Here is a 14,934-nt window from a genome sequence, read left to right as displayed (position 1 = left end):
TACATGCCTGATGGTTTGCTTTGAACAAGCCGCTACAAAACATCAAAGTGTCCCAGCTTCAGGACAAAACAAGACAACAGAAGCTCAAAAAATGCTGCTGTACTTGAATCACAACAAAATACATGAATAAAATTATGTTTCTTTTACTTTGAGTTCATCCCATTCATCATTTTTGTTGGTTTCAATGAACACCCCCTGATTCATTTGGTGTACACTATCTATGTCTTCAAATGCTTTGGCCTGCAAACACAAAGTGGAAAAACACAAGTGTCATAGGTGGGATCGTTACATGATTTGAATTCAAGTATAGGTGTTTGTGGTTTCCTGTGAACTGGAACCGCTGTACAGTACCTCAGCCTTTGCTTCTGCAGCATTTTCAGCCCCACAGTAAGGAAGTGTCAAAGGAAGTTAAAAAAACAGAAGTATGTGTGAACCTGGGAGCCAAAGCAAACAGTTGGAGAGGGAAACACTGGTGCCTGAGCAACGGAGATGACTCAAAATGACTTCAGTGTTGCGAAATTGACGAAGCAAACTCAAATTTAACTAAACGAGCCTGCATGTGTTAAAGGTCCTCTCTTTCCACTGTGGTGTAACCATATGATCTCTTGCTTCACATCCACGAGGCTGCTGACAGTCACATTTCAAGTCTAAATCTGTTCAAGCTATATTTCAGATGAGAACAAATAAAACTTGTGCCAGCGTGAAATATGCTACTCTGTTATTTAAGCTTGCATTTTAATCACATTATGCATAAATTAATAGACAGAAATCAACCCAACATGTTGCATTTCATCATCTAACTCTAACTTATTTTGTTCTTGAAAATATTGATCTCATCTTTCAAATTCATCTACTTCAGATCAGGCACTTACAAAAATGTCATTGCACTCTTGCATCTTTGTTGAGATCACTGTTTATTTCGGTCATAACAGCTTTTACAGTGTAGTGTAGACATTTAGCCCAGATAATACAGAAAACCATTACCGAGAGAAACATTTCTGAAAAAATACAATGCAGATTGTTAAAAACATGATCATAAAATAAAGGAAATCATTTGGGGTGGCGTCTGATGGCTTACAGGAACTCCTATAATCACTTAAAAATAGACTTTGATGGTTTGTCAGTGCAAAGAGTAAGATGTACTTCCTAATTTTCTTTTGGGAGAGAAGTGCTGGAAGTTATGACGAGCCAAGCGAGACACATCTGAGATCTGGTCAGGGAGCTGGTTACTGGGCAGTTTGGGCGCAGAGAGATCCTGAAAAATAATTGTGCGTGTCTTCACAAGATGGAACACTGATCTTTGTCTTCACCATTGTTGCCACACATCCCATCACATTTGAGACAGTTTGACACATCACAGTAGGAAAAGCATGGGTGTAACCGATAACATTAACAAGAACTTCATCCCATGTAGATAAACCAGTTCCAGGGCTTTGTTATTGTGCATGCTGGTCATTGCTTCCTGGAACACTCGATGGACTGTAGCCATTGTTAATGTTATGAGTTCCACCTGTGTGTGTCCTGCTATAACAACTTAAAATGTACGCTGTGAAAACGCTCTATAATGTTTTAGTTTGGGATACAGTAGGAAAGCTTGCGGTGTCTCACCTCCAATTCCTTGTTCTGTGACCCGGTGCTCCTCATATTCACACTGCTCCGCAGATCGAGGCTGCTGGGTGGCGGCAGCGTGCTCTGACCTTTGTTTGACCAGCCTGAGAGACAGTGCTGGAGAAGACCAGAGACCAAGAACATGAGAGCACACTGATAAAAGTTGCTATGTTAATGTAAACATAAGTACAGGTGTTAACACCGTATGTGAAACCATGAGGGGGAAAAGCCACAGCTTAGTAGTCAGAAATTGTCTCACCGATGGTAAACCCACACTATCCGAAGGGTCAAAACTGCATCTGCGATGAGCTTTGTACTTGTAAGGTGGCAAGAGGGTGGAGCGAGGGATGCTGACCCTGACAAATGAAACGACAGAGAAGTCATGAGAATAAATATGCTGCTACAGTGGTAAAAATGTGATAATTTAAATATAACTTAATAACAACAAAAACTGATCATGGATTCTAAGAGTTAAAAACATAGTAGGGATCACTATCAGTAGGAATTCTCAAACATTTCCTTGACATGAACCAAGTACACACATTTTAGGCCACAGACACACAATTGTGTCTCATCGATCTCTCATATGACTTTTGATGTTGAGAATTATTATACCAGGGCTTGTAATGCATAAGTGAATCACCACTCATTTTAGTGGTGACACCTAGGAATCCTGGACGATGCCTGAACCCACTGCCTTGGTACAGAGTCCTTTTATTCTTAGTGATTCACAGAGCAGATACAAAGTTTATTGAATTAAAAATGTGTTTTGGCTGGTACTGCTTAAGTTCTCTGTTGGTCCTGAGCGGCCATAAAAAGGCAGTCAGGGTGCACACCATCATTACCTGATAAGAGCTGGTTCAGCAGCAGTGTGTGGGTGGGAGGATTTTTGCTTTTTGCACACTGGACAGCACTCCTGAGAGTGAAGTGGGACAGGGAACAGTCTGCTGTTAATCCTATAAGAGAATGTACCTAGACAAAAGGCGAGCAAGCAGAGATGAGAATTACTTCAGCTATCATGACGAACAAAATGAGAGTAGCCTATAAATAAATAATCCCTCTTACACTGATGAGTATCCTTGTTAGCCTCTGGGCCGTCCTGGTCCGTTAGCAGTGGCAGGCCCAAATGGTTCTCCTCAGAAAATCTATGATGAGAGCCAGTGAATAGTAATTTAATGTAGCCATCATCAATCGCAGGAAGGCTGGGCACACATAAAAAGTCGCAAGAGCAATCAAGTGTGAAGCACTCACTCTGCTTGTGGGCTGTGGACGCACTCATCCTTATTGAGCAATCGAAACACGCGCAGGTCATTGTAGAACTCGTCAGAGTGCTCTATCAAGGAGTCCTCAGCATCCAGGACTCCTTAGAGGGAACGAGCATCAACTGTTAGGGCTCCATTAGATGATAATGTGTATCAGAAAGAAATAGGCAGACAGAGAGAGCAATAAGGCATACCTGCTATCCAGTCGTACCCGAGTAAAGGCTGCAGATGATGCCTGTCTGAGGCAGATATCTCATCGCACTCATCAGACTGAAATGTGACCTGACTCTGAACCTTGCTCTGCAAAAACAAAACAAGTTGTGCAGAGTATTAGTGGTCAGCATGTTCTACTTCTACTTTAACAGCAAATCAGCTGTTAGAAGGAATAGTTCACATAACTACTACTACAATCTTACAAAGCGTGTTAGCACTGTCTGTCACAAATTAACAGCTCCAAAAAGCTTTAAAATGTTCATCATTTTTTTCTGAGCAGCTCAAGCAACTTAATTTAAGTTTATGTGGAAAAATCTTTGCACTCGTGGGACCAAATGCTAACACCACTGAATCATCTCCTGTGCTTCCTTACTGGTTGGCTACACCTCCAACTTTGCTGTGACAAATGACCACTGTCGGGTGTGTGACGGGCCAGTGCCAGTGAGGAAAATATGGGAGTAACAAGAAAAATACTGGACTTTTTGACACACAATGCAATAATTTAGCCTGAAAGAAATTTAATTTTGTTGATAAGTTGTTCTCAGACCGCTGATGAACATCTTCTGCTTCTTTCAAGGTTTAAAAAAACAACTGTGACTGAGCTATGGAAACAGCCAGGTCCTGTGAGTCTCTAGCGACATGGCGGTGAGTATGGGTAATGGTTTGGGATGAATTATTCCTTTAAGACAACCAGTTTGGACGATGGTACTTTATGAGATAACTGAGATTTAGGTCAGGGTAGCGTTGGTGTTGCTTCACATTGTACAGCTCATTTTAAAATCAGACACAAACTTGAGCAGACTGTTCATGGCTCTTTTACCTTTTCTCTGTTATTTACTAGACAGGACTTGGTGCTGGCTGGCCTCGTATCCTGCAGCCTGTCGTGGACTTGTGGTTGACTGTCGCTGTCTGTGACCAGATCTGATGGTGTTGACCCTCCTCTGTCTTTGGAGGTCACAGATGGTGTTGCCACGGTGCTCTGGATGCCTGTCTGTCCCTCGCATGTATCTAATGGAAACATGGAGGAACAGATGTCTCCATCAGTGATGATTGCAGGATTTTTTTTAACCCTCACGTGCACACCTGCAGTTAAGTGTTATATGATAAACAACAAAACCCAAATGTGCAAGTAAAAGATCAGAGTACAATTTTTTAATGACTATCTAGTAATTGTGTGTAGTTTGGGGGTCAATCAAGGTGCATTTACTTGCCTCCCCCTCGCATCCACCATTTTAATATGTGGTCATACAAACACATCAGAGCTATCTTCATTACAGCTCCGGGGGTGGGGCAGCTAGTAAGTGGACATTAAGTTAACTAGCTAGTTACCATTTATATAGTACTTTACAGTTTCTTACCTTCAGCTAAACTTAGCGTTAAACCAAACTTTGACAAAATCTTAGCTTTGGGTTTAATGTAATGAGGTGTCTGGGTCAAGATCGGGCTCAGGCTCAACAAAAGAGTCTTCACCTACAAACTTTTCAGCAGATATTTTAAAAAAAATAAGGCAAGGCAGGACATCTTGGAGGAGTGGCAAGGCCTGACATTATCTGCTAGCTCACTTAGCTAGCACCTGCGGACTTCCGTGTCTTTAGCCTCGTGAAAACAAACCGTTTCATTACCCGCAAATCTCATGGTAGGTTTGGCGAGGGCTGCCCTTGCAGGACCGCGGTCCCCATCGGTCAGGATGAGGACCTCTGCAGGGTCTGTCTTTTCCTCAGCCTCGTCCTCTCTCTCCCTCTTGCGGCTCTGTCTGCTGCCGAACAGCCCCTCCAGTTTCTCTCTCTGCTGTTTCAACTGGTTCAATAAATCTTTGTTGCGCTCTCGTAAAACGTCCACTCGGTCCTTTGCGGACATTTTTCTTTAACTTACACAGCGTTAAAAACGCGTTTTTTTTTCTAACTGAGGGTGAATCAAAGTTTCAGATTCTTTTGTGATTTAAACCAGACTCCACCAGCTCCATAACAACGCGTTGACAACAATGATCTGATTGGCTGGGAACCTTCTACCCATCACGCCTTGCGAGGTTTTCCTTAAAGTGACAGAAACACGTTTGCTTGAAGCTACAAGACATGAGGTTGAACAACAGAGGGCGCTACTACTTAATTAGTGACACTGCAAGCAGTTGGTGATGGTCGGTGCAGAAAAAGCAGATTATGGAGTGGCACCATCGACAGAAACACAGAATACACCGATGTTTGGTTTTGGTCTTTTAATGGTATTTGTCGATAATAACAAAAATGCAGAATATTGCGAGCTTTATCCTTTCATGATGTAAGAAAAGGGCTGCATTGAAACAGAGATGCCAGGTACACACGTGAAAACAGTGTGTACCTGGCATAAAAAGTATACATTATTGTATTACATTATTGATATGTTAACATTTAAGCAGCATTCAAATTTTGCAGCTGTTCAGGGTGGAGTAAATTTAATGAGTTTATATACTGTTGTGAAGTTTAATTCATAACCGTCCATCCATCATATCAGATGATCCAAATCTGCAGTGTAAATTACAGCTGTTAAAGAAATGAAATTAGTAAAAAGTAGGTTGTAACATTTTCCTCTGAAATGTAGTTGAGTAGAGAGGAACAAGTACATCAGAATTGTACTTAGGTATAGTAATTGATTAATGGCACTTATGACTTATTCAATTACTTTTCACCATTGTTTAATAAGTAGAACTGCTGTTACAGATAAGAATCCTCAAAACCAAGATAGTCTGTTGAAGACATAACAAGCATTTAAAGCAAGAGACAGGGACAAAGTACTTCCAAGACAACCATATTAGGTAGAGAGAAGGAAGGAAACATGCAGGCCAGGCGGTTCAAAGAGGAAAGTCCTACGAGGACAACAGCAAGAGGTGCCAGGACAAAAATAATGAGCCCAGGAACAACATGAAAGTATGAGCAGATATCTAGTCAACAAGGTTTACAGCAACAACCTTTACGCCAATATTCCCAAATAAAGCTCATTCATTTCATGGTCAACTGAAGTTAAATTGTGAGTTTTGCTTGCAAGGAAAAGCATCTGAAATCAAAATGCTCAGAGATTTACTACATGTTGAGACACCCTATCAGGAGACCACAGAGCTAAAATTCACATCAGGGTCTGACATCCTCTTTGTCAGATTGGAGGACGAGGGTCACAAGAAAGAACTCAACCTTGAACATCTTGAAATATCGGATAAGGAGTTCACCGATACCATATGCACAAACCTTTAAATGATAGCAGATTTTAAACAGGGGCATTAAATTTACGTTTAAATTTTTACAGGTGCAGAGTTTCGCATTTTACTCCCTGTGGCCACTTTATTAGGCACACCTCGAACATTTAATGTAATCACAGAGTCCAAGAACTTATTCATTTAACTAGGACTGCATAATAACGACAGGCATTTCTATTATTCTGTCCATCCCGTGCCGTCCACCACAGCATGTCACTAACAATGACCTCAGTAATAAACCTAAAGTTGAATTAACACCTCTCTGAAAGTTTTATCAAAAATTGCCATTTATGGTGGTGAGATGGTGGGATATTATTATTCATTTGGAGTTGTGTGTCAAATGACCTCTTGCATACAGTTCCTTTCCACTAACTCCTGAAGGAAACATCTGGCTCTGATTCTGCTAAATGCTCCACTCTGCAGCGAACATGAGTTGCAAACTCGTTCTGTGTTGTTTGGTGCTGGCCAGGTAGTCCACAGTGGGTTCATCTGTGCTTTCAGTTACCTGCTGCGTTTGGAAGCAAGGTTCATGAGAGAGATGTGAGACTGAACCAAAACAGCAATGTTGTGGGCCATAAAACCAAAAACAATGAGCTAAAAAAGGCTAACATGCTCCATAGAGTCGGGTGATAACAGTTATTTGATCCACTGCTAAAAATGTTGATCAGTGCAGCTGTAAAAAGTAAGCACAGTCAAAACAGAACACAAAGTGAAAATCAATAACTGAGAGCAAGCTGGCTCTAACGTCCGTACTTGCAGCAGTAATTGTCTGTCTAAAATCTGTGGAGGACAGATTTTCCTTAGTTTACACAACTGCCTATATTTTTGAGTGTGTTACATCAGAAAAAGCATTTCCCCAAAAGTAGCAGTTGCTACATACACATTTGTACGTGGTGGCTAAGCATTCACACACACCGACAATGCAGCATCTGGAACAATTTGGGCTTCAGTAACTTCAGTAACTGTTCAGTAACACCGACCATCTGATAACTGAACAACCTCTCTGCACAAGATGATCTAGTAGCCTAATAATAACAGACAACTTAGACAGTTTTGTGTGTCATATCTCTGAACTTTTTCATATGGTCTAGTGCTTCAGATGCATATGCACTTGTCACCGCTGTAAGTTAAATGCATTTTTTCAAAAGCATGTGTGCGTGTTTGAGGCTGGGTTCACACAAAAATTCAGAAATGGCGTTTGGGTCACGTCAGCCTACTTGACACGGTGCAATCAAATAGTAAGTAAGACTCAGATTTTATATTCATAACTGCTGATGACCTATGATCTCCCCATAGCCTACATAAAACAATGCCATGTGACGGTCATTTTTAAGGCGTCAACGCATGTAATCAGGGCAAGCTGTAACCATGGTAACAACAATTGTGTGACAGAGTAATGCAAACTCAGAGCTTCAGCATACATTTATTGCATCAGGCTCGGGTTGGTTCGGACTTAAATACACAGAATGCCTGTTGGGTTCAGGTCGGGCCCGAGCTGCACTCTGTGGATACGGGAAATTATCAGCAGCCACCAGCCAGATGCTGCCAGATTTACTATCGAGTGGCTGGTGAATTTAATCATTTATCTGTCAGTGGCTGGTAGATGTTCACATTTTAAAAAGTTAATTTCCCACTGATTGATCAACATGTTGATCTTCTCCCCACTGTATCTATCTTCAAGGACAACCTGTGCTTGTAAACTGGCGCCTGTGGTACGTAATCGTCCTCTGCTGGGTGGCTTGATGACATTAGTTTATTTACATTAAACCTGTCCATCCGTGGTGGCATTAATGACAGTGTTGCAGGTGGTGCAGGGTCACAGCCATAATCATATGCCTGATCCCCCGTGGAGGGAATGGTGTGGAACTGTGTGGGCGAGCTGCTCCTCAGTATTCCAGTCACGGCTCGTTTGCATTGAGAGCTGCCCAGGCCAGTCCGGTATGATTAGTTGACCACAGTAGTGTGGAGTTGCACCCCATTATCATTAAACGGTGCCAGTCATGAAGTCATATACTCCTCCCTGTCTCTCTAATTACACCCCCACTGTTGGGCTCCAAGCAATTACTGCCTGCCGCCAGAACGCTTCATCGTTCATTAGGCACAGATAACGGACACATCAACAACAACAGCAAAGGAAGACGCGAAATTACTCTTATTTCTGCTCGACGACAAAACATGCATAAGAAAACGCATTTTGATGTCATTATTTTGAGAAAAGCAAAGGTGTGTTTAGGAGAAACGGGGAAAAACATTGGAAAATGAATCCCATAAACCAAAGAAACGAAGCAGCAGATTGGTGAACATTGTTATATTTGCCTTGATTTGTTGAGGATGTGTCTTGTGTATTTGTGTCTTGTTAAGTGTAAATCAGGATCATGCCCTGTGTAATAATGGCCTAATATTATACATTTAGCTGGCTAACGTCATTTGGAAACACTTTTAAATAGACAAAAAGTATGCCTGGTCGCCTGATAGTCTTCAGCAATACTTTTAATACCATTTAAACACAATTTATCTGTACGTCTACTAAAGCATGTCAATTAATTAAGAATCATCTATATGCACCCATTCATGTGTATTTTTATTAGGACTCTGTCACTTAATCACTTACAGAACTCTCACCTACTTCATCAGGACTGAGCGTGCACAGCAAACATCCCCGCAGCTGTCATCAGAGTTTCATCTAAATGTCGCTAAGCTTGGATTGGTGCATGGGCGTACATGACATTGTCTTTTCCCCACTGGATCCCTCCTACTTTAAACCAATGAGAAGAGCTCAGACAAATGATCAAAACTCAAAACTGTATTAGACTATTTAATTATGTATAAATCTCTGGCATGGGTCCCAACCAGGCATTGGTTTTTGGTTGCCATATTTAGTCGCCTTATATTTTGAACAGTTTGATACTCTGCAGTTATGCGTCAGCTTATTAATGAAAATGTGACATAAAAGAGGGTTTAAAAGCTTTGTTACAGTAACTAAACAAAATTTGTCACAGTTTGTGTTTTGTCTGATACTTTACAGAAGTCTTATCAGTTTATCAGTGTCCTCGCTCATTTCCTGGTATGCAGAGTGCCAGTAGTGCAGCTGTTGTGTTGTTCTTCACAGATCCCTCACATATGAATCCAGCTAACCCTCCCGGGCTTGCAGCCTCCTCATCATTTTGTAGTTGAGCAGCGCCGCTTGTTCAGCCCTGTGGTTCTGCAAGATGTGCAACCATAAACCGCTGAACTTGTGTGCCACTTATCGAGGAGTATGTTGTACGTTGTACTTGTATGTTCAAAGATACTTCCTCTCCCAAGACTGAACAAATTTCCCTTATTGTTTTTTTTTTCTCATCAGCTCCATCTGGCTCTTTGTCAGTTTAATCTATTCGTACAATCATTTGTGATGTTGGCGGGTTAGTCCAACTTTTCACCCCACAGCCAAAAAACTTAATTTGCTTTGCCATCTCCTCTGAAACAGATGCCCGTGTGCACACGTGTGTAAACTCACCAACGCATGTGCAGCATTGTCTGGTTCTCATTCTGACTCTGAAAGCAATATTTATTAATAATTATCACTATCAATGCAACAAATGTCAAATAAATATTTCTTTTGGGGTGCACATTTTGCTTTTTGCTGTACCTCTATGTCGTATGTAAAAAATGCCACTGATGGCAGCCAAAGGCCTGGAATCGGTTGCCAGTTTCTCAAAATCGTTGCCAGTGGCAACCTGGCGACCATGACTGTTGATCTAGTGATAATGGCGCTCAGTTGGAAATGGTATTCATGCTCTCAGCTGACACACTGTTTTGTCAGACTGGAGGCAATTTTGTCAAGTCTGCTGTCTGAGTGTTGAGGGAAAACAATGTGCTTCATTTTCAAGTTGGAAATAGTTTTTAATGCATTTATTAATGTACAAATTAAGGAGCTGCTCCAGAAAACCACCAAATCTTACCTAAATCATCAGCAATTATTGTCCAGAGTTAGGATTGTTAACCGTGGCACAATGTTTTTGTATCCTAAGTTTTTCTATTAGACAATGAAAGTGACGCTCTTTCAGCTGAGCTATCGCCAGCTTCCAGCGGAGGACAAAGAGAGAGAAACACTCTGGGAATTATAAGACAAAGCAGTGAAATTAATGTTTGAGCTGAGCGGTTTTATTCACCTCAAGTGAACCAACTTCCAGAAACAATCAGTCAGGATCCATCTGAGTGAATATTTTAAAGTGAAGCACATTGTATAAACGGTCCAGGAATAAAGTTTGCTCTGACTTTGGGAAGTCTGCCTGTTAAAACATGATCTCCACACATATCTGGAGTTGAGCAATTGTCCAGGGACAGCAGAGTTTGTGGTTGAACACGCCACGCTGTGTGAGGGCTTTGAAATGAGAACTTGGTGTCACCATATGGTCTGCCGCTTGCAGCTATCGCTGCTTTTTTCTTAATCTGATCTGAAAAGTCTCTCTTGACTCCCTCGTTGCTGAGTGGCCCTCGATCGTCACAGTGGGAATACGAGAAGGAAAAAGAAAACAACCCGAGGCCAAGGAACACATCCACTCTGCGTGTGTGTGTGTGTGTGTGTGTGTGTGCGTGTGTGTGTGTGTGTGTGGTTTTGTCAGAAACGTGGGCCTCCCAACAAGCTTTTTTTTATATTTTCCTGGAACCAGGCGTCGCCAAATAAATACGAGTATGGTGAGACTGTGACGGAGCACAGCGAGATCAGGTAATATCAGAGAGTCCAACACCAGCTGAGGAGCCTGATGGGGAAGGTCTGACAGGCAGGGGTGACCAACAGGATTGGTGAGGGAAGTGGTTTTTGCTGATAAAGAAAGGGAAAGGGTCGATAGTCCCCGCTGCTCTAGTGATAGTGGCGGATGCTATTAAGATAAGGAGGATTAGACCTGCCACAGCGCTGTCCGAGCTGCTCCAACCTGAGGGGCAGGTGGAGAGTAAAAGACCCCATCTGGGAGGGTTTGTTGCCTGTCAGTGACCAAAGGAACATTCGTGTGCAGGTGATGGTTTAATAATAAAGTAATGTTTGGATTAAGAGAAGACCAAGCAGCATTGATGAAGAATTCACATCCACCACTTCAGCAAAAGTAACAATACTCCAATACACAAGTAACTGTCCAGCATTCAAAATGTTACTGAAGTAATAATACAGCAACTAGTATCAAAACTGCCCCTATGAGACTATATTCTTCTGTCATCTGATTATTATTACTGATGCATTGTTATGCATCTTGGATGAGAGGCCAAACAAGTCCAGTTTCCTTTTGGAAGCACTTATTACAAAAATTTCAGGAAAGCTCTCGGGCTGCTGCTCTCACAGCACAACGTTTTGTTATTATTTTCAGATTATTTCTGTGAGGCTTTAAATCTGCTCGACAAGATCATCTGAGCGCAAAACTATTTGTTCTAGTTAGTGGCGACGCCACGGATAATATTCACAAATGGAGGGCAGACTTGGGAAAAGGCCTTTTAAAGAGTTGTTGCTCGCTCATGCGCATAACAAACACGTACAGCGAGGAAAGCTGATGCTAATGCATACATAACATTTTCCCTGTAGCAGGCCGATGAACAAGTAGATCACTCTTTCCTTTCTCAATGTCTTTACTTGTTTTGCAGAGAGTGATGCTCGGCCACGCTCAGGTTTTGCCTGAGTCAGAGTGAACTCTGACCCCAGCAGTCAAGCTGTGGTCGGCCATATTTCAGCGTCTTACACCTGGAGACGGTGATCTAATGGATGCTGATTTATGAGCCGAGGACAGAGAGCTTTTGCTTCAGGATTAGACGGCAGTGGGACCTTGTATTCAGGCTTTTATGTCACTGCTGTGCTTAATGACCTGTGTGCTTCTCCGAGGCCTGTCGAACACATGCAGTAAATCCACCGAGCAGGAACACGCCAGTTCATCACAGCTGAGGGAGGGCTAAATGTCTGCCGAGCAGACAGCGAGTGCGTGAGGACAACTAACGCTGTCAAGCGAGACAAACGGACGGCCAAACGTGTCAAACAACAATCAATGCCGCCATTTCTTCCAGCCTGCACTGCTGTCAGCGCACCATCCTTACATAACCGAGAGCATCGCATTGTTAGTGTCTGTAAGAAGGGACGAGATAGTATCACCTCATCACAAAGTGACAATAAATAAGCTTCCTGCTTGAAAATGGCTTTAAGCGTTGCAATTAAAAACTCCCAATATTCCGCTGTGGTTAAACTCATGCTGACTGCTGGTCTAATCCGACAGTGTTTAACATGGCACGTAATTAACAGGGAGAGGAGAATGTAAAGCAGCGATTAGAGCTGTTCGCTCCAAAATTGAGATTTCAGGCAAAACCAAAAGCAGTAGAAATTAAAAATGATATGCTGATTAATGAATCTGGCTCCAAATAAGAACATTTTCATATCTGCGTCTGTTGCAGCCAGAGAAAAAAGCATTCCCATTTGCTTCCACATTACGCAACCTGTAATTTGATATCATTTTTAGTTATGAGACTTTTTTTAACCAAAATCTGAAAACTGTCATCCTCCAGCAACAACAACCCTCTCCCCTGTTTTCACTGTGAGAGTTTCCAAGCACACATTTCATTTTCTACCACAGGCTTTTAGCAAGTTGAGCAGCCTTCTCCATCAAATGCAGAAGAATTCATCAACAATGGCCTAATTAAAAAGCTTTCAAGCTTGTTTTTCAGATCCACTAATCACCGAGACGGTCCAGTATTTGTTTATGGCCTGTGTGAGAACACACATACAGCTAATACATCTCCAATAATCGAATCCGAGCTTCCCTACTTAAACATAATTGACTTACTCCTGCAGAGCCGCGGATATTGTCTGCACTGAAGTATGTAACATGCAATATCCAGACCTGAGACTGCGGCAGAGTGAAGACTTGGTGTTTGCAAACAGCTCGGCTGAAGTTAGGTAACGATCATGGCAGAATGAAACACAGCAACACAATAGCTGACAGAGCTGCAGCACAGAGCAGGAAGCACAAACACATCTGGCAAAAAGCAGAAGGTTGAGACACGTGGAAATGTGAGAAACGGCTTTAATAGCGCGGCGTCAGTGTGGAAGGAGAGAGGGGAAGAAAAGAAAACGCTCATCCAACAGCCACCAAGCCTTTAAAAGCACCGATGTTCATTTACTTTGGATGAAAGCTCAAATTAACAGAAATACATTAGTCAGAGCAGATGCTCCTCTGCAAGCGGGGACTAAGATAAAGCAGCTTTCTTTTAGGATATTCACAGGCATAAATTTGACTTCAATTTCATGGCTCTTTGTAACAGTCACATGGGCAGATGTATGAGTGTCCTGCTTGCAGCGCACCTACCACCACGCTTAAGGGATGACTTCATAGTTCAGAGGGACAGAAAGAAGAAACACTTTTATGCCTGATTACATGTTCTCTCTTGGCCTTTTCTCCGTACTTCCCTGCAGGAATAACACGTAGACTGTAACCAGCCACTGGAAATGGTGCTCACATGTGACCAATATGCCACCTTAGAAGAGGAATAATGATGAAGAGTGGGGAATATGATGCAGCAGAGTTTTTAGATTCATTGTTGGACCTTTCGTGATCTGCAAGATTAATAAACCCTGCAAAATGATGAAGCAAAACAGGACTCAAAGCTGCACAACTGTCAAATGTATGTTTTTTCCATGATGTTTTGAAGAAATTGTATGTGTAAATCATCCAACCCTGATTGATGGGGACACTGTGTAAACCATTTTTTGTAATGTTTCTTGATAGATACTCAATTGAAAACAGTACAAAATCAATATATTTAATGTTTTTATCTCATCTACTTCCTTGATTTTTTTTTTAAATATCTGCTTATTCTTAATTTGATGCAGCAACAAGTTTCAAACGCTCCAAAAACACCTGTTTGGATCATTCCACAGGTAAACAGGTTGATTGGTAACAGGTTATAGTATCATGATTGGGTATGAAAGGAGCATCCTGGAAAGGCTCATTTGTTCATAAGCAAGGACGAAGCAATGTTCACCTCTTTGTGAACGCATTATTGTATAAAGGATGAACACAGATCATTTGCACATGATTGATCTGTTTTTACTTACGCTTTAAACAGAGTCCCAACTTTTTTGAAATCGGGGTTGTAAGAAATGACCAAAACATCAAAAAGATGATATTTTTTGCCCATCCACTTGAATATTTACTATATTAATAAATAGTATATTTTTCATATTTTTATATTTATGACCTGAAAGAAGTGTAATTAACCTCTCAACATCTGTGACCCTGAACATCAAATTCAAGCCTCTTGGAAAGAAATTAAATTGCGCTTAATGCTAAATGCTTAAGTCGGTGATGACATGAGAGGAAACATCCTCTCCGCTAAATAAAATCTATGAATAAATTATGAAGTCAGTTGCAAACGTCGCCTCCCCGCTGCGCCGCACTCCATCAGTCATGCTGTCGTTAAATGACTGCAAGCTTCTTCCCTTCTCCTCTCCAGCAAACTGAAGCGATGCTGCACGTGAGCAAGAAAAGGGGTCTTTGACGTATTAGTGGGCCTTAAATGCGGGTTCATTTTGGGTTTGATCCACTAAATTTGTTCACTTTCTTGGCCAGCAACAGTGCCGGGTGTCTACGAGCATCAGCCAAACACACCGCGGCC

The 14,934-nt window shown here is 41.8% G+C and overlaps 1 protein-coding gene across 1 annotated transcript; it reads right to left on the bottom strand.

Annotated features, from left to right (window-relative positions):
• Window positions 1-903: 903 nt before the first annotated feature.
• Window positions 904-5,039, bottom strand: LOC121623436 (migration and invasion inhibitory protein). The gene is made up of 9 exons (XM_041960713.1): window positions 4,706-5,039; window positions 3,904-4,091; window positions 3,065-3,170; window positions 2,860-2,971; window positions 2,674-2,753; window positions 2,454-2,580; window positions 1,868-1,964; window positions 1,609-1,725; window positions 904-1,255 (listed from the first exon to the last, which is right to left on the bottom strand). The coding sequence occupies exons 1-9, from the start codon at window positions 4,938-4,940 to the stop codon at window positions 1,121-1,123; spliced, it is 1,197 nt and encodes a 398-aa protein (XP_041816647.1). The 5' UTR covers window positions 4,941-5,039; the 3' UTR covers window positions 904-1,120.
• Between the last annotated feature and the right edge of the window lie 9,895 nt (window positions 5,040-14,934).

The sequence above is a fragment of the Chelmon rostratus genome, chromosome 2 (genome assembly GCF_017976325.1).
Source record: "Chelmon rostratus isolate fCheRos1 chromosome 2, fCheRos1.pri, whole genome shotgun sequence".
NCBI lineage: Eukaryota > Metazoa > Chordata > Actinopteri > Chaetodontiformes > Chaetodontidae > Chelmon > Chelmon rostratus.
This window is presented reverse-complemented; position numbering and strand designations above follow the sequence as displayed.